At 42.8% G+C, this 27,500-nt stretch overlaps 2 protein-coding genes across 5 annotated transcripts in view; both read right to left on the bottom strand.

Moving 5' to 3' along the window:
* The window catches only part of LOC106807032 (rap1 GTPase-activating protein 1-like), a 115,598-nt gene extending 91,277 nt beyond the window's left edge, over window positions 1-24,321 (bottom strand). The window contains exons 1-2 of one of the 4 annotated variants that reach the window (XM_014809244.1): window positions 24,069-24,321; window positions 17,412-17,444 (exon numbers count right to left, since the gene is read on the bottom strand). Coding sequence is in view for 2 of the 4 variants with exons in the window: in XM_014809238.1 (XP_014664724.1) it covers window positions 17,412-17,444; window positions 17,961-19,063 (1,136 nt within the window). In the remaining 2 variants the exon portion in view is untranslated. The other 3 variants (XM_014809245.1, XM_014809238.1, XM_014809235.1) reach the window with 3 other exon arrangements.
* LOC106807029 overlaps window positions 23,879-27,500 on the bottom strand; it is a 51,366-nt gene continuing 47,744 nt past the window's right edge. The window contains exons 3-5 of the mRNA XM_014809232.1: window positions 25,815-26,037; window positions 24,069-24,669; window positions 23,879-23,888 (exon numbers count right to left, since the gene is read on the bottom strand). Coding sequence (XP_014664718.1) covers window positions 23,879-23,888; window positions 24,069-24,669; window positions 25,815-26,016 — 813 coding nt within the window. The 5' untranslated portion in view covers window positions 26,017-26,037. The remainder of the gene's footprint in view (window positions 23,889-24,068; window positions 24,670-25,814; window positions 26,038-27,500) is intronic.

The raw sequence follows: 27,500 nt of genomic DNA, 5'->3' as shown, positions 1-27,500 counted from the left end.
TGATAGTTAGGTCTTACTGATACCTTGTTCACTGCTGTCAGTGGTGTCGCTAGAGGCATTACTTTATCAAACAGTAGCTGGTTATATGCTATTTTTCACGAAAGATAGCAGTTCGCGTTGCTCGTTGCTCGTATTTAATTTGTTGAACTGCTGATTTGAACATGATTATTTTTGGATGGTGTTTGCAGTATGCCATCTTATACTAGAAGAAGCAGTATGATATACCCAAACACATATAGTAAAAGCGTTCATGTTTTATACAGCTTATGAGACAAACCTGTCAACACTTTGGACGAGCAATCAACAGCAAACCTTGTGATTATACGACTAAGTCATTATCCGTTGCGGGCCGCGCCCATCAATCGGCCCACTCAGTAAACATTAGCCATCAGTTGTACGTGGTCACATGTGTGTGTAGCAATGGCAAGCAGTGCAAATAAAACTCGATAGAACCATTTCAATACAAGAAGGAGATGACACGCCACACGAGGCTTTTGAGGTATAACGCCAGGGTCATGGCGATCTGTCTAAACAGCACACACGAAGCGTGACACAGTTGCACACCTACTATACTGCGCGTTATGCAAATACCGGAAAGTAGTTGCAAACAGCGTGAATGCCGAGGATTTTCAACAGTGTATCCTCGCGTCTGCTAAGTAGTGCAACCTTGTTCTTGGTAATACTGGTAATATATTAACCACATTTACTACGGCCGTGAGTTACGTAGAACCTGTGCATAAGTTATGAGAATATTATACTGCCCTAGCTGTTATCTATAAGACAACATTGTCACACAATAACTAGAAGATTATTTATTAGGAAAGAGTCATACATTATTAGTCTCGTATGATGGCCGATGTGAACACGGAAGCTTTTCCTTGCAGTTTATTGGCCATTTTCCCTGAAACTGGTATTTAATGTGCGCAGAAAACAGCAGAACTCCTATTACTCTCGGTTATGTGCCGTTAAATTTAATGAGATCTGCTAGAGAAACAAAACACACATCAATTAAAGATCACTTCAGTAATTTCCTGAGACAAAACCATGCAGGCTGGATTAACGACCACACCGCAAATAATTAACCATACTCATTAATGAAAGAATGTTCACATAACTGTTACACTGTCTCTCAAAACGACCCGTAAGCCAAAACCGTAGGCCAACATCTGTAAGCCAAAACATATTATAAGACGGAATTATACGAATGATATATGAGCAGAGGGAGCTCACTGTATGTACAAAAAACGCAAGGATAAGTTGATAAATTATGGATACTATTCCTAGAAGCTCAAATTTGCAAACACCTCTAAATTTCATTAGTTAATCGAGACATGAAAACGAGGTAGCTTATACTCGAAAACAAATAACTGTTTGCAAATATTAGTCAAGCATTTCGAAGTACGAGGTATAGCTCGATGGGATATTAATTACGCCTAATAATTGTTTTTCATAACAAAATTAATCAGCTTTGGTTTACTTTAACTTGTATCTAGATTTATATCTTGACTGTTACTAAGCAGCGTGCGGTGAGTAAATAGTTCTAGAGACATGATTGCCTTAGATCGCTTGTCCACGGAAAAAGCGAATACAGATAGATCTCTCAGCCAAATATTTGCTTGCAGATATGTGGACATTTTCTGTCTGATGAGATTTTTGACAAATACACACGGCCACACACATGCGCGTGCACACACACACACAGACGTATGCGCACAGACACGCACGTACACACGCGCGCGCGCGCACGCACGCACGCACGCACACACACACGCCCCCACACTAACACACACACACACACACACACACACACACACACACACACACACACACACACACACACACACACACACACACAAACACAATACGCACACGCACACACACATACACACACACACACTACACACACACACACACACACACACACACACACACCACACACACACACACACACACACACACCACACACACACAACACACCACACAATACGCACACGACAACACAACACACGCACACACACCAACACACCACACACACACACAACACACCAAACACACACACACACACACACACACACACACACACACATACACACCACGCACCTGCGCGCGCTGCGACGGCGCCGCGCGCAGCGCACGTCCACGCACGCAACGCACGCCACGCACGCACGCACGCACGCGCGTCATGTCAATGAATCTAAAACCGCGATAATAGCTGTAATAATTATAACAATTAAATTAATTAATATAATTATGTGCAAAACTAGGATGCATCTGATCTCTCTCTCTCTCTCTCTCTCTCTCTCTCTCTCTCTCTCTCTCTCTCTCTCTCTTTCTCTTTCTCTCGCGTTGCTTATCTACGCGTTATCATTTCGTTATAATATGTTACGTCAGCATGTGTCGTCGGCGGCAACATTTAAACGTTTTTTTTATGCTAAAAGAACCAGCCTATGGGGTATAAATAGTCCCACAAGTGACAGAATTATTCACATATTAACGAGACGACTGCGAATTTCCGTAATATTATCACAGAACTAATAAAGAGAAAGCTTTTTTACTCTGTGGGTTCGCAGTTTATAATTTACTGGAATAGTGTAGCTTATTGTAATCCCATAAAATGCAATGAAAATGCTGTTCAATAATAATGGGACTAATGTTATCAAGAGTAGATAATAACATATGTTATATTAACTACTCTTGATGTTATGTCTACTGAACGATTACGTCAAATTCGGTGGTTCACAGAGTCTCGGCCTAATCATTACGTGAACGAAATTTATTCGAACCAGGTCGCAGCCACTGAAAGGCCATCATATTTCCTTCATTAGAAAACGTGAAAAATAGCTGAATGTAAAATATTGATCACGGTCAGACCATTACAGCAGTGCGAGGTGGCTTTCCAGTTGCTGACGCGGACAAGTGAGATAGACCAGAAGGAGCACACCACTGCTGCAAAAACACGCAATGTGTTCGATTTCACTTCTCGAATATCAGGCTATAAATAAATATGTTCTAATATCAAACGCCGGAGAGCTTCCCGACCGTGTCTGTGCGCTGTGCGGGAATCCTCGATGGATCTCTCAAAGCACTTAGAAGCCAGGCCACTCTTCTCATAAAACAGAACAGTGGCTGTTGCTGCTGCTGCTGCTGCTGCTACTGCTACTGCTACTGCTACTGCTGCTGCTGCTGCTGCTGCTGATGCTGCTGCTGCGGCTGTTGCTACTGCTGCTGCTACTGCTACTGCTGCTGCTGCTGCTGCTGCTGCTGCTGCTGCGGCTGCTGCTACTGCTGCTGTTATTGCTACTGCTGTTGCTGCTACTGCTTTGTTGTTGTTGTCGTTGTTGTTGTTGATGTGATTGTTTCTGCTGCTGTTAATTGTTGCTGCTACTGGGGGTGTTGTTGCTGCTACGACTGTCATTGTTTCTGATAAGGCTGTTGTTGCTACTGCCGTTGCTGTTGCTGCTACAGTTGTTCTTGTTGCTGCTGCTTCTGATGCCACTAGTGCTGCTGGCGAGATGCGCATGCATTTTAATGCGAACATGCGACGCCAGGCTTATAAGTGAACTGCGAAATTTCTTATTGCGAAATTAATGAGAATATTATATACACTTTGCTCGCATCAATAATGCACATAATCCTTGGTGGAACGAGCTAAAGAACGCTACAGCAAATACAATCAATGCGCACTGGCGCGTCAAATCTCTAGCGAAATGTTCGTATGTTGCTTCATCGTGATGATTGGGATGTTATAATGGCACAGTGGACGGCAAGCAGCGATGGGGTGCTGCTGATGTTTCCAATAAATGCACATATATGTAATCGAGGCCGAACATGCTCGCGCTAACTTGTTGTTATCTCAAAGATTATTGCGCAGCGTTGCTGTTGCTTTCTGCGTAACTGGTAGCGATCTAATACGTTCTTATTCACCGATATTGGTTCAGCGATATTGGTCACTTGCGCCCACGCGGCGCTTCTCTTAATTAACTATGTATCCCTTACAACACAACGTATCTATCTAATATCACTGTGAGCCTTTGAAGAAAGCTTACGAGCGGTATAAATGCAGGGCGGATAATAGCTGGCTAATAACATGTATCTGTACCATATGGTACCAGTCGCGCACTGCGCAAGCGCCCAGCCTCTCACTATCTACTGAATCCCTCACATTCTGCTGTGCGATTGCCACTAGTTTCTCGCTGTAATATGTAGAATGTATATATAGGTAAAGAAACCGCATTTGAACCGCAGTTTCCATACGTCTAATGTTTTCTATGTAAACGCATATATCTAAACGTTCACTAATTAAGTGCGACAATAAATGCTCCGGTGGGATTTTAATCGCTTGTCACTAACTAGCTCGGGGATGTTTGTCCTCTGAAACGTCGCCAACTCATTTGGGATTTTGTTATGCGACGAAAAAAGTAAAACACGTGATACAAGACTATACTGAGCATTAGCCTCGATCTCAGAAATTACGGCCCGACATTGCGCGAAAGGCACCTGACTATAATGAAGGCGGGAGGTAGGCAGAGGGTTAGTACGGCTACTCACGACAACTACAGGCAGCGCAAGGCAATATAATGCCATATATGTTTGCATCCATCGGGCGACCATGAAGAGCAATCGGTACGAAGAGCGCAATAGTAGAACAGCCCCAAAATGGCAGCGTCCAAAGCAAACAGACAGACAAAACTCCTCTCCTGATCCTCTCCAACAGCAAGTAATTTAACAAACAGACTGGCCGGGCGGCTGGTTGTCTCAGCTTACCAAGACAAATGCTACAAAAGCACTTTTCAGTGTCGCGTTCGAAATCAAGTGCTTCTTAAAGCACTCGTCGCGTATCATACAGAAACGCTCTCGCACTTGTCTCCATTAACGACGAAGGTCAGACGTAATTGGGCGAACGTGAAGGGGGCGAAACCGGGAAGATCTGGCCAGTGTAAACAATCGCCGGCATGCTATTGTTGTTGGCCGGACATGGCTACAATCATACCCGCTCGGGAAGATTGCTTGAATGGCAGTTTATAGCGGCTAAACTTGCGCGTGTACACATCGCGTGTGTGACCACGTGACTGTGAGAGTACTCACTCACTCACTCACTCAGCTGTGTGGCTGAGACGATGAATACGATGGTAGAAGACGCGGGATATGGTTAATCATGTGCTGCAAGCTGTATGTCGAGGGAATTTACCCTCGATGAACTTCCATGTCATCGTCAGGCTGGTGTGATCCAGTGTTGGAGGTGACTATGGATATCAATAATGTTTTATTTGCACATACGTGCCGCGGCATAACATTGAAGGCTATATAGTTTAAAAAATCTCTCTTCACTTATTCAATTAACCACTGTCGTGATATGCCAGCCGATCAATAGTAAAAATACTTCTCTCCGCGTTCGATATAAGAAGGAGCCCATAATTTTAATGGGCACTGATATTCGATATCATGTTGCATATTATTGTGACTTATAGGTACTGGGCTCATTACAGTATTCAAGTTGTAATGATTTAATTTTGATTCATAATTAAGGAAGGATAGGGAAACATCCCATCAATCATTCCTGTCACACAATAAGACTATACATGTAGCTCTCTAAAACATATTACGTACTGTGTTCATTGCTTCCAACAGAGTCAATTACGTCCTCTCGTCAGGCCAACAGAAGTTCACTTCTACACTGAAACCTTTAGAGATGATCAAAAATATAAAGCCATACACCTCATATATGCTCCATATACTCGCCGATCTTTCACTCAAACATTTCGAACAACGGTGTACGTTGGCGGCGGGTCATGCCAGAAAGACACAGTTATTTACGATGTCACCGCAGCTCGAAGGAGCCCGTCCGCGTGAGCGTAGAATACTGTATTCTTACCGATTACGTACAGGTAAATCCCGTGAAAATGTGCCTGCGCCGGCTGAGAAAAAATACTTTAAAAACACAAACCATACAAACTGTGTTCGAGTTAGTTCGTCTCAGGTATGTTTGCGTGCAAAAGGGAGAGTGAAATGCGGTGTTTTGACAGACTGGCAAGCCCCATTCAAGACTAATGTGCTAGTTGACAGAGCTGATGGATTGTGTTTGTCAGGGAGTGTCCAATGTTTTTCTTCCAACGGGTGTAAATAGGACATGTCTTGAGAAAACAAGGGTTTGGTGGGATGTATATAGATTTTTCTTGACACAGCCCAAAGTTTTAGTATCTTGGCATAACATCGATTGATTTTTAATGGGTATTCGTTTCTCCACCCTGACCGCGTGCCAGGGTGGAGAAACGAATACCCATTAAAAATGCAAGCTTCTACGGTGCACACGATAGCAAAATACACCCTCTTTTCTGCAGATGCATCTACTGATCTGGTACACAACAGCCTATTACAGTGACTTGCAAGGCCATGGTCAACGTGTAGGTTACCTGTTGCAGGGCGGTAATGCTAAACTGATGGCTGTATTACTGGCAGTCTCGTATCCGGTGTAGTAGATCGAACGAGTTCTTTTCACGCCCCACGCGACAATAAAATAGACTTACTACTGTGGGAGTCTACACGGAATAGCAATTAGTCACACACGGCTGAGAACCTAGCGAGTGTTCGCAGATATCTCAAGTGACATGCAATCCATGGTGGCGCATTTTGAAAAGAAAGTTTTTGGGCCTTGTATTGTATCCTATTTGTATTCCTAAGAGGTATTGTGTCCTACCTCTTTAATACCAGGGATACATGATAAACAGTATGTTTAACATAACGTTTATTATGTTTTCCTGTTAATACTATAGTACAAACATTTCTAATAAGCTATGTTATAGACAAGGGGGAAATGGCCGGATTAAAGAAAATGTGTTTGAAAATGTGGATAATAGTTACACTAAAAAACTTTTAAACGGTTTTACTGTTTTCCGAGTCATTTAAGAAAGAGGATTACAGCAGTATACTCACTGGAATGATTTTATTCGTCAACGAAAAACTGGCAAGATCTCTGTGCAGCTGACCCAACGAGCTACTGCACTTTACAACATTTGCTGTAACAGGAAAAGCAAAGAAAAAAACCAGAAAGCAAACATATCCTAGCGCCAAAATTTCCCTCGGCCAATATTTGCGCAAGTACTTCTTTTGCTATTATCGGCAGCAGCAGCGCAATTTGCGTGCGAGAAACCTGTAGAAAGTACCTAATAACTAAACTACTTGCTGTTCCCAGTGCAAACACGCTCGGCTAAACGTTGCCAATATTTTCATTTGATAGCACATCCTGGATGTACATTCGCTCCATTGACACCATCAGGTTACGAAAATGTAAACGCAAATCTCCGTTTGGCCGTCCATATAACAGATAAAAAAAACAAGCTAGATAAATGAATATTAAAACAAATTACCGTAATTGCAAATACCCCGTCCCAAGGGTTCGTGAATTGAATTACGACAACATTGCAAACCGCACAGCAGACGGCCAGTACTTCAGGATTATGCAAGCTTAATTCAATGCCACCAACTGAGACAATGTGTCATATTGATCTGTTCTTCAGATCGTGTCCTTTACTTCTAATTCGTGGTCTTCACCAACACATCCGTTGCTGTACCTTTAAAAGCAAAATTCGCTTCCAGACTATTTTACCCAAACGTTCAAGAACACTTCAGTTAATTAGTGAATTCGAATAGTTCGTCACTGCTTAAAGCTACTCTAATCATGTAAATTCATCTTTCAATCAAACTGCGGACTAATATAGGTAGTCCTGCAAGTTCATGCCTCCCGTATATGAGCGTCTTCGTGGCCGGATGCGTTGTAAAGGCCGAGGTCTACGTACGCAAGCAATCATAGCAACTGCACGAGTATGCACAGACTTACACGATCACCAATTGTGCGGTTAATCTGTCACTGAATACTAAGAAGCACATCTCGCAGACGTTCCACTCTATCGCGCCCATAATATTGCTGCACACATGCGCACTGCAAAGCGGGTTATCCGTAAGACGAGACAACTTTAGATGTAGAACTTTAGACAACTATACCCCCTTCACATACACGGATTTTTCTTACGAGTCCTTACGGATCGCCAACTCGTAGTCAATCGTAAGCATCCGTAAATAACTCGCTGGTATCCGTATTAACTCGTCACAACTCGCAGACACTCGTAAAGATCCGTGAAAGGAGAGGGAAATTTTTTTACATGTCAAAAATCTTCTCACGAGTGTCCACGCGGATTGATTTTTTCCGTAAATAATTCGTAACAATCCGTAAGTATCGTAAACCGCTCGCAACAACACGTAACCATCCGTAAACTGCTCGCAATAATCCGTAAATGACTCGTAACAATTGTACGATTGTAACGGATTATTATGAGTTATTACGAGCACTTTACGAATAGATACGTATACTTTACGTATTCTTACGTATTGTTTACGATTTAGGAAAGGCTGCAAAATCGAACACGTTATTTTCAGTTGTTATCAAGAAGTCAGAGAAGTTACATCTCTGCATATCTACTTTACAATATCTACAAGCATGGCTCCAAAGAAGAGGGCAGTCAACAAGTTGATGATAGATTGAAATTTGCAGGAATTTTATATACTTTTTGCCAAAAAATCGCAAGGACTCGTAAATACTCGTAACTAACTCGTACCTATTCGTAACAACACGTAAACAGGTCGTAACTAACTCGTACCTATTCGTAACAACACGTAAACAGGTCGTAACTAACACGTAAAAGCTTCGATGAATCGTAACATTCCGTAATATATCCGTAACAATCCGTAAAAAGCTCGTAAAATGCCCGTAAGTTGCTCGTAGTTATCCGTGACAACTCTTAAGAAATCGTGGAATTTTGCCGTAAATACATCGTAATAACTCGTAATAATCCGCAATAAACCGTAATAAACCGTAAATAGCTCGTAATAACACGTAAATCGCTCGTAAAAGTGGCGAAATCGTAAGGATCCGTGTACTTTTACGAATTGTGCGATCCGTAAGGACTCGTAAAAAAATCCGTGTGTGAAGGGGTAATGATTAGGGGGATCCTGATTAGGTAACAAATGTGAAGGTGCTTGTTATTTGTATTTGTGTCTCTCTGGCGATCTTCACTGATGAAAATGTGAGAGATACGCTATAGGATATGCTAGCCTCGTAGAGGGCAAGAATGCTTTAGGTTGTTAACTTCCGTAGTACGTGCGCGTAATGTACTGGTAGTTGGAGCGTCGCGATTTGTTATGTATATACTGCACGTTTAACTATTCAATCCGATGTACATGAGATCTCCGTTCTCTGTCCGGACAAGAGATATTTCTTACCGTGTGAATTCACGAGTATACTACCAAGAGTGCATAATAGAGAGTGCACTCTTGACTGCACTCTATTATGCACTCTTGATACTACCTATCTCACAGGATGAGTGAGTACTCAACTTTTTGTAGAAATTGTAACTTACATATCTTACGTAGTATACTTAAATCAATTACTTGCAGGTATTCGGTCCACGCATGTTTATTTTTCAGTACACTTTAAAACCCCGAACCCGTAAATCAGATACTTTCACTTTGACAAGCATTCGATGCAAAATTTCGACGCAAAATTTCTGGATTATCATTTTATAATTATGCGGGTAACGGGGGTCCATTCCAGTATTTAAGATAAAATGGGCCAATTCCCCGTTCCCTGTTAACTAAAATTTAGGCTTTCCCAAGTACCGGTTGACTATTTTTCCTAAATTACAAAAATTTCGTCTGGTATTTCCCGGTTCCCAAATAATTAAAATAGTGCAATACGGCGTCCCAAATGTACTCGTTTCCCTTCCATTATTGCAGAGCATATTGTGCCTAGCTGACATGGGTTTGCAAATCCAGAGACAATGCCGATGTACGGAAGACACTCATGCAAGTTGACACGTTAAACAAAGGGGATGAGTAAGGGGGCTTAGTATAACTGTGCGTAGTTAAAATGAAAAACAAACGCGAGCAGAGTGAATGAACTCGTTTGGAAAGGCTGCCGACGGTGGCCGCATCTGCTGTTATAGCACTCCTGGTCTGTTCACTGAGCTCATCTTACTGTCGTGTCTCATTCCTATTAGCAGCTCCTTGAGTTGTTTGATGCTCTTCTCACAAGAGCACAAAACCAAAATCCGTATCTCTGCAAGTAAGTAGCCAAGTGCAGGAAATACACACAAGGTCCATGCCCGTTATCCGCTGCATGCGTGCACGCATGTTGATATATACAGCAAGTGGATAACTCCTCTCTGGAGCCTTGCTGCGTCCCGTAACGCCCACTCGTGGCTAAAATATGAAACGATTTAACGTAATGACTCACTTACTCCGTTAAAATCAGGAATTTCGTTGCTACGGTACAGCACGGGAGACCTATATGCTCGGCTACATTAGTGATAAATCTATGGAAATTTCGCTGTGAAACGCAGATGATTCCCGCATCGAAGAGAAGAAAAGTTACAGGTTGCGTGCAAAGCCGCGGGCTGCGGTCACCTCGATTAAGTTTTGCTAGTCTTAAATTTGGCGAACGGAATTGTTCTAACAATACAATTGTGCAGAATAAAGTATTAAACCTCACGTGTATTATATACATTTCCTTATAAGGATTGTAAAATAATAAACTGCGCGAGTCAATTTAATTTTTATGTCCGTCGATTGCATCAATATGCGTCATTACACCAAAACGTATACTTTCCATCTGGTTTATAAAAGTGATTGTGGGAGTACTTTATGCACGTGCATGATCTCATCAGGAGTCCATAATAGAAGATGGAATTTCTATCTGTAACTTTTTTTAATCATTCCCTTTTGACTTCCCTCTGGAAATCTAAACAGCTTCAACAGCGCCCGGTAGCAAATGACAACGGAGAAATCCCATTTATAAGATCGCAAGAACGAGCAGAGGGAAAGTCAGAGCGGGATAAGGGAGAGGCAGCTCCAGAGAAATAAAGAATTAATATAGCGCAGAGAAAGTTTAAGCGTGATTGCCAACGGGGGGAGATTGTTTGCATGGGCATGGGCTGGTTTCATGTCGGAAAGGAGCAGGTGGCAACAGAAGATAAAGAGACGTGATCACCAGGCATGACGATGTCGAACGAAGTGGTAAAATTTACCGTGAGGAGTGACATTCATTGCCGGCAATTTGGAATGCACCAATGCTTCGACCGCATTTTACAACAGGTAAGGAGTCTCTAACAACAACATATATTTATATTATAACTAGCCGGAGAGGAAATTGGACCAAATCACACCTGGCTACCCAAAAGCGGTTGATCACAGGAAACGAGGACCTGCTGTCATTTTCTGCACAGTTGACGCCGAAAACCCGCCTTTTAAATGGCACCGGCTACTGTTCAAAATCACCACACCTCACTGCAGGTACACCTGCATGGCCAAATAAGGCTATTCATATAGGCACCGCACAGCAGAACGCATAATTGATGACCCAATATTAACAACGACAAAAATAAAGTGCATGCGACCTGTATGCAACCAAAAATATCATTTTCTTTTAGGAACTTCCTAGAAACATAGTGTTTTATACCATGCCTCTGGATAATGGCAGCTTAATAAATCATGAAAATCTATTATCTTTTACCCAGTGCGGTTGTAATTTTCACGGCTATAGGTGGTTATATAAATCATAGGTATATTCACGTACAAGCAGGTTGTGAGCAGCACATCCTTACGTTATAGGCAAATACCCATGCAGCACCTTGACTTCGCCAGCGTTTACATGGTTTGACAGCTTATCTATCTTAGGCACAGCTGCATGTTTTCCTACCTAACAGTAGACGTGACCTGCGGACGCTTCCTTGTTATCTTTTTCTGTTTTCGTACATGTTTATAATGCATTGTAAGAGCAGTCAGATAAATCGCGTTGGTGCACACTGCACACAAGCACAACATAAGCTAGAAGCTTATGTCTGAGGAAAAAACACGTCACACATGCAATATACCGTCAGGTGAGAATTAATACAGCCACGGAAACAGCAGAACACAAGAATGGTAACTGCAATGACGATCGACAGCTTCTGTAGCCACGCAAGTAGGCCTATAATTAAATTTAATACAATAGGATTGTATGTTACACTCACGTGTTATATATTATATGAGTAGATAATGAATAGGTTTAATACAATAGGATAATTTCGGACTGTTTTACTCTATCGATCGCGTTTAGAAACGACTAAGACATGCGTACTGTTTAACAATATGAACTCTATGGACTTTACTTGGTGACTTTGTATAACTAGCTTAATTAGCGGAGTAGGCAGGTTTTGACATTACTATCTATAAATTTTTATCCATGTGAGATCTAATTATAAATCTTATCATCGATGACGCATTTTCAACTTATACGCATTTTTAATATAACGCATGCGCATATGTTACAATTATTGAGAAAAACCAAAACTTTAAATCAAAGAGTTAGAGTTGGAATAACCTAAGACCGTGACTCTCTGGGATTATCTCACGGATATTATTATAATTATTTGCAGATACGCTAAAATCAGATAAGGTACTATAAAACCAAGTCACTATAGATAACACTATTTCCACATCTAACATCTATTTTTTACGAATAGATATATACCGGTCATCATTTCTACTACAGCGAATAACCTTTGCCAAATGACACAGTCACCATGCTGGACGTAGGGCACAGCTACACACCGCACTAACGATCGAATCAGCGAAGCGAATACACGAAATGGTTATATGTGTGAACCTATGTACCACCATTCACGTGATCACAGTTCATGGTCATTCACAAAATGCTCTTTCTACACGCTTCTAAACTTGCGTGTCTCGGAAAACAGAATATACCTCTCAGGATTTTCTGCGCGAAATGTAGGCAGAATAGCGTGTGCAAAAACAGATTAAGGTCTGGTGATACGTGGCCTACTTCTTCTACACCTTGTACCGGGATTGGTATTTAGTTTATTAGTTTCCCGCCGCATATTTTACTACTAACACGCGTGTTCGCCAGATTTGCACGTTGGCCGTACAGATTTTTTTTCGTTTCATAAGGCTGCACCGATTTCGTGTAAAATACATTCAAATTCGTTTCTTTCTGAGTTTTTGCAAATCTGCTTATAGACATGCGTGCAATCATTATCTCACCAAACATTGCAAAACTCGAGCCATGCATTTATCATGTAAAAAATTCTTGAATAGTTGCTATTCAGAGTTTAAGTTTTAAAAACAGTAATTCCACAGACGATCCGAATACGTAATATCAGGAGTGTATCAATACACTCCTGGTAATATGTGGGTGTTATCAGTCTTCTGGTGTTATATAACACCCACATATTACGTATTTGGATCTTCCGTGGAATTACTGCTTTTAGAACCTAAACTCTGCATAGCAACTATTCAAGAATTTTTCAATAAAATAATAGCATGTTATAAAGAATTGAGACTCAAACAGACGCTGGCGAGTAAGCTACGTGCTTATTTCAACGTAGGTATGCTGTGCTGGTAGTTAAATATCCGATCATGCATTCGAACATAATAGAGATGCCTAACGCTCATAGGGTCTATGTCCCCCAGTGTACTGCCGGAACGTACCCTGGTAACTATCTGATATGGTTAGGGTTAGGGTTAGGGTTAGGGTTAGGGTTAGGGTTAGGGTTAGGGAGTAGGCGTAGGCGACTCCCTAAACTCGTTAGTGAAGTAGGCGAGGTACGGTTTGGCATATTAGATAGTACCAGCTAGGGTACGTTCCGGCAGTACCCTGGGGGACATAGACCGTCTCAGCATAACTAACATTAAATTGTTTACGTCACGAATTTTCTACCGTATATATATATATATATTTGTAAAATATTTGTTGCAATTTTTTACATTAAATGTAAGTACTAACGGGACTCTAATGTATCCTCAAATTCTTACATGATAAGATTGTTTCTCAACTAGTTAAAAATCCAAAAAAAACCTGGGCGATTTGATGCATTGATCACAACATGAAATGCTTGCTATGAGGTATGTATGAGTCACGAGCGTTTGCTCACATCGAACGGAATAGCAAAATAGGAAGTAAATGCAGCAATTTAACCATAAAAAGTGAACAGAATCATTTACATTTTGTGGAAAAGTGGACATAATTTTTTTTATTTTTACTATTTGCGGTGACGTAATCACTTTAACGGACGTGCTTGACCGTTGCTGTGTATGGAGGAACATTGTAGGAAATCGTGTACTGGTACTTGCTGGTACGTATAGGGGGTGTGCAGCACCGACCAGGTGGTGGTCACTATATAACAATCACCGGTACAAGGCAGGAGGAACAATTCTGAGGATTCAAAGGTGAAATTTCTGCAGTATGATGAATGAGCGAATGATGAATGAATGAACAGTACTATATTATGAACTTTGGATATTTTTTCACATTGTGGGCAGTCATGTTGGACTGACTGTAACAGGACACACTGTTCATGCGGTTTGGCTATCGTTTATGACATCGGATTCAATGATTCTCGGATGATTCTCGGATTGATTATGAATCGAGACTGATGTAGCATGCGCATGATCATGATGCACATGCGCATGCGCAGGATGTACATGAGCATTTGTATGTGGACGGAGATTTCCACTTGCAGCTTACTTTTAGCATTGGGAGTGTCTATATTCAGGCCGGTACGGGAGATTACGGTACGCATATATTTGCTAATATATTGACTAATCGCGCGTCAATAAACTCAATATTCACAGAGAGTATAGCTAAGACATGTGTCTATAGGTATCTAGAATATATTATGCAAATGATCTCCCGTACCGGCTTGAATTCATATACTCTCTGTTAATATTGAGTTTATTGACGCACGATTAGTCAATATAGCAAATATATGCGCGCGGAAGTGAATTACAGATGATTAAATTTCTAAAATTCTAGATACCTATAGACACATGTCTTAGCTATACTCTCTGTGAATATTGAGTTTATTGACGCGCGATTAGTCAATATATTAGCAAATATATGCGTACCGTAATCTCCCGTACCGGCCTGAATATAGACATTTCCTAGAGGGATTTTCGTCCTTTAGAGCATTATGGGTACGGTGAGTATCGGTGGTTGTTATAGAGTGTGCCCGCCAAGGCGGTACGTTCAGGTAGGTGGCGCCCCCTGGTGAATAACGATAATAACGAACATTGACCAGCAAATAGCTTTCTCCACTTATCATTCAGTACTGTCATAGATGCAGCGCTACATAGGTGCAGTGCTACATTGTAATTTATTGTGTTATGCCTTTTACAGGCGTCAAAATATTTTTAATCAAGTAAACCAACTATGTGTTAATTTTTGTCAAACCAGAAGATTGAATTTTACACTATAGCGAAATCTAGCGTACTAAATAAAAATAGAGCAGTGTATCTAAGAGCAATGTACAGCAAATATCACGGACATGAAATGTGTGAGTGAAATATGTTCATATTTAAATAATATAATGACAATCAAGTTAGAGATCAAGTAACGAAAAACCCGACAATGATTAGTTAAGAGAATTGACAATATGTCCGTCACAGCACCACGTATATATATATATATATATATATATATATATATATATATATATAGTATGTGTGTGTGTGTGTGTGTGGTGTGTGTGTGTGTGTGTGGGCCTGCGTCGTGTGTGTGTTGTGTGCTTGTGTGGGTGTGTGTGTGTTTGTGCTGTGTGTTGTGTGATGTTGTACCGCATGTTCCCATTGGCATGTACTTCTGTTCTGATTAGCTATACGACGGATATCTGAGGTAGGAAAGATCATGATAAGAAAGTATCATAATAAAACTGATTACTTGATGTGTTAGGGGCGTGTGCACGTATGTGTGTCATTTGCACTAATGTATAAAACAGACAGAAGTCAGATTCACCTTTATTAATGTCAAACAATCGTCCCATATAAAGGGCAGATGTTCAAATATTTTGGATTTGGCTGCCAAGATGAATATTATCTGTCTATCACCTTCTCTAAATATAAATCACATCAGTAACAGACATGCAAACAAAATGTCATGTGAGAATACAAATCTTCACAAGTAGTTATATATATATATATCATATATATAGTATAGATACATAGTATGGTAGGTAGGTAGGCGAGGTAGAGCAGAGCGTGTACCTTGTGAGCGTACACGTGCATCTATTGTGCGTACATACTCTTAAACACGGTCACGCACACAAAACACTTTTTTCCATCTCCATGTATTTGCTGGCCAGTAGATGGCAGCACGTACGAGTGATCTGCTATGAAATGGTAAACTGTCAGGAGTCATATCACAGAGCTGCTATATAAATTTAATAAAAATTTTTTTTTACCTAACAGCCAATATACAGCCTCAGTTTAGTGACATACAACAGACATGTGCATACAGTGTGTGTGTGCGTGCGTGTTGTGTGCGTGTGTGTGCCGTGTGTGTGTGCTTGGCGTGCATGTCGTGTCGTGTGTCGTGTGTGTGTTGGGTGTGTTTGTGTGTGTGTGTGTGTGTGTGTGTGTGTGTGTTGTGGTGTGTCGTGTGTGGTGTGTGTGTGTGCTGGTGACGGTGCATGTGCGCGCGTGTACGTGTGCGTGTGCGTGCGTGTGTGCGTGCGTGCGCGCTCGTGTGTGTGTGCGCGTGCATGTGTGTGTGCATGTGTCGGTGCGCGCGCGCGTATGCGTGTCTATAATAGGAATAAAAATATTAACATGATAATATTATACATATTATATTATGATACTTCTGAATCGATATCATCAGGAGTCAACTAATATGCACATAATGCATGCCTATTGATTAACTGCTAAAACTATATAGATTTTATGGATAATATTAAAATGTCGCAGACTGAGAACGAAAATGCTTTGACTGAGGGAAGTTGACGGTTTACACATGACTGAGATAATTTCAGAAAATTCACCGGTGACCGATTTTTACTAACTAAAACGTTGAGTGTTGTAACTAATGGAAATCGTATTGGTCTATTATCCTAGGAAATAACCCGGGCGAAATACTGAAATAACTGCAGCGGAATAAAGATCTGTACAAACGAAATTGCCAATTACTAATCATTCATTAGATTAATTGGAGTTGAAGCCCTGGGAAATCCTCTCATGAAAGCCATAGTAATTACATTAGGCTGCACCGGTATTTGTGTAACAATAACGACAGAGTAAAACGTAGAATGTTGTTGTGGTGGTTGAATCTAGTCACTCAGTCACGTGGTATTCAGCCTCGGATGTGTCGCATTTGGCAGTTTTCGCTAAACTGATTGTATCATCGCATATTATAATATGCTTATCATATTATACGTTTTTATTTGAACGGCGCGTGACCAGGGAAATGACAGCGGTGACAGTCTAGAGAGGTACTGGTAGCGCAACAATAAGCTTCTTCGTTAACCTTATTTACACACAAGATTCGCAGCATTTTCATAATTGGACCATTCATTTCGTCAAAGCAGACTTACCGGTAGGTCTTCAATGACAGTGCGGCTTCACACCTAGAAATAATTTAAAAAAAAAGATGAATAAATGCGACTGATGCACGTCAAAGCTGTCAACCATGAAAATCCACAAAAATGTTTATGTACGCATGTATTATTATCTTGCCACTGCTATTATCATTTGCATATATGGGAAAAGACACATGATCGCAAACGAATGCTTTTTGCGCATTTACGGAGCTGGGAATAGAGTTATGACATGGCAGGATTAATGCCTGCCATTATTGAGAATGGAACGCAAATAACACACGTGTTGACGTGGCAGCGATAAAAATTACAACGCAATGTCACGCCACTGGATATATTGATTCGTGCGTCAAAACTGTGCGGCTATGAATTACGCAAAAAATGTAGAAAATGCAGTCGAAATTATCACTGCAAAAAAATAATATATCATATAAGTAAAAACTTGTGAGAGAGTAACGCCATGAACAGATCCGCAACGCGACATTTTGGATAGCAATGAGCGAGGAGTGATGACAAAATGTATGACACACGCGCGCCATCACACACCTGCTTGAGTCCTGTTCCTTCGCACACATGACATACACTGCATTCGATGTTAGGCTTCCAAACATTGATATTCCTGCGTCATCATAAACCGGCGACTTCTTCCTTGCCGAAATATCCTTACAGTTTTCTAAGCTGTCCGACTGACTACCGCTTGAGAGTGACACCGATTCCCACCCGGGATCTAAGGAGGAGATGCATTCGAGCAGCTCATCTCTAACATCTACATCCGCCTTACGTTTCTGCTCTTTATCGGAAATCATCTGAAGTTTCTTCCTGCTCGATACTCCGCCACCTTTTTTGTCTTGTGTTTTCCGTTGGAGGCGCAATTTGTCGAACACCGTCTGCACCGTACTGTTGTGCTTTGCGACCTCGGCCAGCCCGCGGCATCTCGCCCCGAGCTTCGCAGCAGGCAGTTTATCGCTGTAGCAAATTGGCGACATACCAGCACATTGCATGTAATCCGACTTCGCGATCGCTTCGACGACGACGCTGCTGACGCTCAGAAGCTCAGCCATGCTGGAGAACTCGCGCGTGGCAGCTGCTGCTTTCTGCCTAACGTGGGTCTGATGAACGACGTCGCTCTTCGGTAACGATGTCGCTCCCAGCGATACCTCCTTGCCAAACCTCCGTTTTAACATCGGCGATGTTTTGACGAGATTAATGAATGGCTTCAGCCGATTCCGCCCGACCTTGCTCTTCTTCTCGAATTTCGCCTTAGATGATATACGATCCCCGGATCGTGGCCCTTGAGAGCACTCCTCGCCTTCACTCTCCGAAATGCTCGTGTCATTGTCATCGACACAGTCGTTGACAAGTTTATCGTGGACGTAGTTCGCAGGCACGTGTGGGTTAGCTGTTAGAAGTAACGTCCCTACCGTTTGCTCGTTCCTATCGTGGCTTTGAGATCCTGCTTTGTCCTTGTCAGCTATATCTCTAAGTGTTGTTCCTTCGGGTTGAGCTGGATCGTTGCTATTAACTAGTTCGTTGCCGCCTTTGGTATCTTCACTAGACGTCTCCGAATCTTCCATTTTGGATGCTATCGTTAAGCCTTGTTCGAACAGAGCTGGTACGCGCGTTTTACTGCAGGCATCAGATAAGTCCATTTTCAGCGATGAACAAGGGGACGTGTCACTTGGCGCCAAAACACGTTAACTTGGAACACTGAGGGAGTGTGGCCTATAGAACGTATAGCGAATGCGAACCCTTTGCTTTATTGGGTAATATCACACTCGCGAAAGCACTGATTATACCTCCACTTGGATCTGAATCACTCACAATGAACGCCACCGTCTGCACCACCGCATATATCGCATTAGCTAGCCAATCCGCTTCTATGACATATGATAATGTCTCTATACATGTTAAAGTGGCAGGCATTATCAGGAAGTACAACATGTAGTAAAACCTTATCCGCTACTGTATTGCACTAGCGATATCATCGGCACACTTGACATAAGCTCACAGTAAACAGCACTCGGCCATAAAAGATGTCTGCCGAAATCTTTGACTAAGTTGAAGGAAATAAAGCTTATTATGCAGACGTAAAGAGCCATCACGAGAACATTTCAGCTCTGCCTTTTGCTCCAAAGGACTAGCGAAGGTTTGCTCGGCTATAGTAACTATAGCTGTGCCGCTATTTACACCGACATGTGGGCCTCCCGTAGCTTAATGCACCGAAAAAGACGAACGTATTCCACTAGCAAGGTCTTGTGTGAGCCTGCTGTCCAAACACAGTCACGGCGAGCAATGGCATGCAGAGCCATTCACCTAACCAGGAACCATGCTAACAACTATCGTACACTAGTCGTTAGCGACCAACCAGTGCAGAAATAATCACTACTTTTAGTAGTGAAAATGGCAGACTTGGGGTCTGACCATAACCTAGTTTGCGAAAATGCTTTTGTTGCTGTCGAGATTTCCTACTTCATCAAGGCACATGTCAACAGTGATTATCGAAAAAGGTAGCAATCTATTTGTTATAGGAACTATTGACTGCATGTTCTCACAGTAAACTGTCGTAGCAATTCTCAGAATGAGCTCAGATGTGTGGAATTCATCAACGACAAACATCAGATTAGGTCCATGCCACAGTAACAGCATGAAAGCTGGGGAATCTATATTTTCCGCGTAGATATGCATTCGCCAACATATCCCGCACCAAAGCGTCATTACTTAGCGATGTGAAGTCATCCATGAACCGAGTCCATCGGCAGACGTGAGGAAATCGCAACTGACACTGGGTCAACGTGTGCGCTGTATTAGTTTGACGACAAGAGCTTCTCGTGACTTCGATCAAATTGTTAAACAAACAACCATACGCGTTGACGCCCGCATGTGAGCGTGCGTGCGTGCGTGCATGCATGCGTGCGTGCGTGCCTGTGCGTGCGACATATGTCACGTGTGTACGTGCAGGTGACTCATCGCACTACCTGCTGCACACATATATAGACAGGCCCGTACAATAGCGCTACCAGCTAATACCGCTTAGCTACTTAATACCGCTCATAAGTGAATACATAAAAGTTCCTCAAGTGTAATCTAATTTCTATAAGCAAATCTATTTAATTGCTTTTTTTTATAAATTTGATAGACTACGTTAACGTCCCAGGAGAATAATTTGCGTCACATTCACTTAATTATATGAAAATTCATGCAAATGCTACTTTAATATACTTGAATTGATTGAAATTAAATATCATAAATTATTTATATCAAAGACGATAATATGCACGAGTAAGGTCCACAGTTCTACATAATTGTTTAAAAATATAGCTCACTTAGTTATTCATGCGCGATATCATAAAGTATGTAATGCGTACATATATTGTGTTTGAAGGCCCGTGCGTGCGTGGTTTTTTTTGTATATATGTGTGCACGTATGCGTGTCACAAACGCTTGTATTCGCTCACAACCACTAGATGGTAGCACATGTAGGACATGTACCTCGTAGCGATCTCAAAGCAGTGTCCCCAATACAAGCCTGGTTGGGCCGGTAACGTCAATGGTCTAGCTTTGGTGACATCACAGCCACGGCTCGGAGTTAACAGTATATATTGCGTATGTATACCGAGGAGACTGAAGAGTCTCGATGTAAGAAGAATGGCGTTTTTCATTTATTCATGTGGCATTAGGCCCTACTTCACGTAATAATAATGTCTGAAGCTGGTTCGGAGGATCGCACAATATACATTACCAAGTGAAATTGCTAGGCGTCCACAATGGCCCTACATATGATCAGGAGTGAATAATAATATAAATAATCTATTATTATTTACTCCTGATATGATTATATCGATTTTATTAAAACTCGATCGGTGACCATTCATGAAATGGGAATTACCAATTAAAATTCGAGGGCATTCACAGTTATAGATGCCTTCGTGCAATCTCCTGTTATCAAGAAGACCCATATATAATTGCAAAGCATTTACTGCGCCTATAAAAAACTTGTTTACGTAGTAAGCAGGTCGTCATTCTTCGTTTCATGTCTCAGTGCCCTCGTTAGAGATACCGAGTGCAAATCACTCGCTATAGATCGCCTAGAGATGTATTATGTATCGGCCGCTATTTTCAATCGTTTATCTGCCCGGGAATCAATTTTATCCGGCCGTCTTTCACTTAATTCGAGTCGTTGACCACTGCAGGCCACGACCCGTGATTGGCGACGTTGGTATCATGTGAAACACATACCTTGCGCGAGCACAACGTGATGCTTGTCATGCAGTGTCTGTAGCTTTCCATTAGGTTGGCAGTCCCATCTCAACACTCCACATGCAATGCTCACTATATCGAACACGGATTCGAACACACGGGAGTACTTGATTCGACTTGAGCTTGATACTAATAATTTGCCGTAACGGGTGTATGTTCGTTTAAGGCAATACTCTATACGTCCATTTCCATAACGCTCACGTGTCATTTGATACGACGTGCATGCTACGCTGCCTCGCTTGTGAAGGCAACAGAAAGATTAAATCCGATTGTTGAATTTCACGCAGTCACATGTCAGTGTTCAAAAATACCGCATATTTACATTTAAATTAGCTTTTCGTTTACGTTGTATCTTGTTGAAAGACTTCATGAAAACCGCCGATTATAACTGGAGCATCCAAAATATAGATGCCGTAATGCTCTCGTTACTCGCTACTCGCTACAACAAACATGCGGTACAGATTTATCAAAAAATGGAACAGACGACAAAAAATGTGCCCTTGAGCAATTTGCAGTTTTAGCATTGAGTGATATTTATAATAAATCACATCAGTACTATATGAACATGTTAAGGAGTACATGACTGCGCTATACACAGGCGATTTCGTTTCACAGTGAAATTGTTTATCTTGTTATTGTAAGCTACAGTTATCATGAACTTATGAATAGAAGTATATACGTAAATCCATGCCCTTATGTTGTGCACCTACGTACGTCCTATTATTAGCTCTTGATCCTACCATAAACACTAATCTATAATTATCCTATCCTGCAACGTCTAGCTGTAATGGCCGCCTGGGAAACATCACAGCGGTCTGTAGTCATTAATTTATAGCACACCAGTAAATTACAGCACTGATATCACCGAGTCCCAAATGTCTAGATATATAGTCACCGACAGCTTACCATTTGGCGGCTTCCAAAGCTGTAGCCGTCGGAAATTGGCCTTGGCAATGAATTGGTGCGATCATCGACTGGGAATTGGCTTATTTATGGCGTGCAATAGTTTGAAAAGCTATTGCGTTTGGCGACTGGCAGTGTATATAATGTCGGTAGGATCATCTAAACTGCGTACGCGTTCACACCCATTGAGGTTAATCATAGAACACGCGATGTTAGAGCGACAGGGTAAATGCCATCCGTAGGAGCTGAATTCTGTCGCAGACGCTAACGAATGCAAAGAGGAACGTCCCTCCAGGTTTCGGTCACCTATAGGTCTAAAATAGGCTTCTCTCGCCAGAAAAAGAATAAATAGCATGCCGCGGGGTCAAATTGTACCGCTCATCACCGCCACCACACCCCGCCATCTCACTGAAATGTTGCCGCGTTTCTATTCAAGTATGTGCACCGGGACATCAAAGGTTCCCTTTCCCGAAAGAACCGTCAAAGGACTCGTGAGACAATTACCGCTGTCAACAACGATACTAAATAGCAGCAGAAGCAGCCCGTTACTTATGCGTCTGCTGCCAAGCTAATAATGGACAAAAGCTAACCGCGAGTAGTTTGCAGTGATTTGTAGTGGTTCGGTTCCACAATTACAAGAAACAACTGCAATAATTTAGCCACTTTATGTTATGGTCGCCTGGCAAGGAGAGAGCACGACACCAGGACGGCGACACCTGGTAATTTTGGCTGGAGCTTTGCAGGATACGCCTGTGTCCTCATTGCTAATTACCAGGCGATGCCACATCTTTGATGCGGCAGCGACAAATGCTCGCGAATGCTCGCAACGATGCGTTCATGGCGCACACTTATTCCTTATACATCGTACCTTTTCGTTCCCAGCTAAAACCACCAGCCTTTTCCTCAAAACTATCTACCTTTAAGAATCGATGTAAACCCTAAATCTTCCAATGCCCTCTCAACGATGAATTTAAAAAATAAGACTTTTCATCACCGAGCTATACAGCACTAAGCGACACAGTCTTGCCATTAATTCCCTTCCAATAGCCTGCATCGATTGGTCTTTGAAAATATAAGTCGAGATCCCAGCCATTCCCAATTCCTGTCGAGATATGCAACTGCATACAAATTAATAAAATCTAATTCAAATATTAAATTAAAATTGAAATCTAAATTTGCCATTCAGTCAGAGCATTGACCTAAACGATAGTTGGTGACGCGGTATACCCCCTTTCATACGTTTGCATAAACATTACACTTTTAAAACAAATGTATAAAGTGTACGAGATGCAAAGCCGATAGTCCTATACGCATCTGCCAAATCAACAATTCCGAATACCGATCATAAAATTGTATCACACAACAGTATTAACATTCTGGCTGTAAATGGCTGATGACTTATCCAGGCCGCGCTCTCCTCTTAAACAAGCACTCGGCCATTTAACACCACACGGCTATAGCGCGGCTAGCACGCGCGCACGTCCGTCTACTTACCTCGAGCACTTGAAGCAGACGGCATGATAGATGGCGCCCTTGAGTGAGACGCGGTCGTCGCATACCGTGAAGCCGCACGCCGTGCATCGCTCGCCTGTCGGCTCCTCTTCCTCCGCGCCGCTCGTCTTCAGCGTCAGTGGAGCCACCGCCGCCTCAGCGTCGCAGGTGACGCACTCGCAGTCGCCACACGTTGTCGTCTGACAGCGCGCTGCCGACGAGGACGACGCGTCGTCGACGCACCTGTGCGCGCACGTCTCCGCACACGGCATCTTCTGCTTCCTCCGCACGCCCCCACCGTCGCCGCCACCGCCGCGTCGGCGCTCTGTCCGCTCACCACGACCGTGTCCGCGCGCGCCGCCGCCGCGCACCACTACAGCTCCGTCGCTCAGCGCGCTGCAGTCGCTGTACGAGAACGTCTTATTGCACAATTCAAAGTCGGGCTCCGATTCTGAGTAGCCGCTCTCCTTCGATCGGAGTGTGTCCGTCTTGAAGTCAGGGTTGATGGGCCGGCGGTCGTACCCGAAGCCCGGCAGGTCGCTCATGCTGCAGAAACTACCAGAATCCTTCGATGTCTTCGACATGTTGTCGTCGCCGTCGTCATCTGCAGAAATGATCAGTAGACGTAAACAGTTTATAGTAGTCGGCGCAGTGCGACCACTCCCACACTTTTTTCATGTATAAACTTCTTCCTTCCCCACGTGGCTCTCTTTGACTAATGTTCACTGCTATCTCTCTTAAGAGCTCGTAGGCCTACTTTATAATTTAAAGTAAATGTTAATCTAAATTCAGGACCACAAATGGATTTTCTGCCTTTTTCAATGGCTGCACAATTAGGTATACTTACATGTACACACGGAGCACATATTATATTATTAACAATTATTAACCGTATTTATAGTACACACTTGTGGGCGTCTAGAAACATTAGTTGCAATTACTGCCACGATTATATTACGTTACTGAAGCGCAGGGTGAGTATAGTACACAAAGCTCTCCTACTATCCACTACTTCAAAATCGACCAATGTACTGTTTAGTGTTGTACATTTGTGACGTATTTCTAAGCCACGTTAGATGCTGTTAGCGTTGCTAGCCAAACGAATATCGCTTATGTCATGGAACGTCAATGTCATAATAGCAAATTGCGAATATCTGGTAATGGAGAACACGCGATAATCTTACGAATCAATAACAACACACATTCATGTATTTCACGCCACTCTTCTGATGGTTCAATGCGCAGACTTGTAAGGTGTCTGCGCATCACATAAAATTATTCGTCGTATAGAATTCGTTTCTTGCGTGCTCACAGCTGCTTTTATCGCAACATCAAACAGCCTGCCTCCGCTATGCGATCGCTATTTCTGCTTTGTTAGAGGCGTTAAACGTCAAATCAACTACGAAAGCAATTGTCTCTTTCATTCAAATGGATCCTGCGCGCATTCCATCGCTTTACGCGCCATCGAATCACGAGTTGTTATCACTAGACCGATTCATCCTTGCTTCAACGGATTTGGGGTGCGATAGTAAAGAGTGACAAGTAAAACTCGCATTTCGGAACGTTCAATTTAAAAGCGCACGCGCAAAATTACGGAAGTAAAGGGCAATTAGCTTTAGTGCTTCATCTGACGGACTCGGTGTTCTATTATGACGCTCCAACAGAAATCACGCTCGCAATTAATTTCTATATCCGTGTGATGTGTGGCGATACAGCAGGGTTTGGAAAACCTCGCTGCTGCGAGCCTACCTGGTATGACTAATTGGGCCGGATGGAAGGGACCGAGTGCGGGACTCGTCCAGAAGAAGACCGGCTGCTGACTGAGCGGCAGCTGACTAACAGGCGTCGATCTTCTCCGACGTGGCGGTCGCACCGTCGCATAGTTGGCTACGGGCGACTTGTAGTCGACGTTGTGGCACGACCCAAACATTCTCGGCGTCATCAAATCCATCGTGTTCTGTATAGGCCTCCTCTGCAAGCGAGAATTCGTGTGCACATGTTACAACTTCAGCGATTTTCATCGACAATGGGTAGCGCGCGGACACGTAGGTGTGGTGTGGCCGGTAACGGGTAGGTAGGTGTAGGAAAGGCAGGTGTAGGTAGGTAGGTTTATATAGGTAGGTAGGTAGGTAGGTAGATAGGTAGGTAGATAGGTAGATAGGTAGGTAGATAGGTAGGTATGTAGGTATGTAGGTAGGTAGGTAGGTAGGTAGGTAGGTAGGTAGGTAGGTAGGTAGGTAGGTAGGTAGGTAGGTAGGTAGGTAGGTAGGTAGGTAGGTAGGGTAGGTAGGTGGTAGGTAGGGTTAGGTAAGGTAAGGATTAGGATAGGTAGGTAGGTAGGTAGGTGGTTAGGTAGGTCGGTAGGTAGGTAGGTAGGTAGCAGATAATAGGTAGGCTAGATAAGGTAGGTAGGTAGTGTAGGAAGTAGGTAGATCGGTAGGTAGGGTAGGTAGGTAGGTAGGTAGTAGGTTAGGTAGGTAGGTAGGTAGGTAGGTTAGGTAGGTAGGTAGGGATAGGTAGGTTGGGTAGGTAGGTAAGGTAGGTAGGTAGGTAGGTCGGTAGTAAGGTGAGTAGCGTAGGTAGGTAGGTGTAGGTTAGGTAGGTTAGGTAGGAAGGATAGGTGGTAGGTAGGTAGGTAGTAGGTAGGATGGATGTAGGTGTAGTAGGATAGGTAGGTAGCGTATAGGTTAGGTAGGTAGGTAGGATAGGTAGGCTAAGTAGGATAGGGTAGGTAGGTAGGTAGGTAGTAGGTAGGTAGGTAGGTAGGGTCGGTAGGTAGGTAGTAGGTAGGATAGGTAGGCAGGTAGTGTTGGTAGGTAAGTAGGATAGGTAGTAGGTAGGTAGGTAGTAGGTAGGTAGATAGGTAGGTAAGTAGGTAGGTAGGTAGGTAGGTAGGTAGGTAGATAGTAGGTAGGTAGGTAGGTAGGTTAGGTAGGTAGGTAGTAGTAGTAGGTAGGTAGATTAGGTAGGTAGTAGGTCAGATTAGGTAAGGTAGGTAGGTAGGTAGGGTAGGTAGGTAGGATAGGTAGGGTAGGTAGGTAGGTAGGTAGGTAGGTAGGTAGGTAGGTAGTAGGTAGGTAGGTAGGTAGGCGGCAAGGTAGGTGGTCGGTAGGTAGGGTAGGATATGGGGACGGGGGAGGTAGGATAGGTAGGCAGGCAGGCAGGCAAGGAAGGCAGGTAAGGTAAGGTAGGTCGGTAGGTAGGTATAGTAGGCTAGAGCATAGGTAGTGGTAGGTAGGTAGGTAGGTAGGTAGGTAGGTAGGTAGGTAGGTACGATAGGTAGGTAGGTAGGATAGGTAGGGTTAGGTAGGTCGGTAGGTCGCGATTAGGTAGGTGGGTGGGTAGGTAGGAATAGGTAGATAGAATAGGTAGTCGGTTTGGTCAGGTAGGTAGGTAGGTAGGTGAGCTAGGTAGTGGTAGTAGGATAGGCGGAGA

This window comes from Priapulus caudatus, unplaced genomic scaffold, assembly GCF_000485595.1.
Source record: "Priapulus caudatus unplaced genomic scaffold, Priapulus_caudatus-5.0.1 Scaffold191, whole genome shotgun sequence".
Taxonomy (NCBI): domain Eukaryota; kingdom Metazoa; phylum Priapulida; class Priapulimorpha; order Priapulimorphida; family Priapulidae; genus Priapulus; species Priapulus caudatus.
This window is presented reverse-complemented; position numbering and strand designations above follow the sequence as displayed.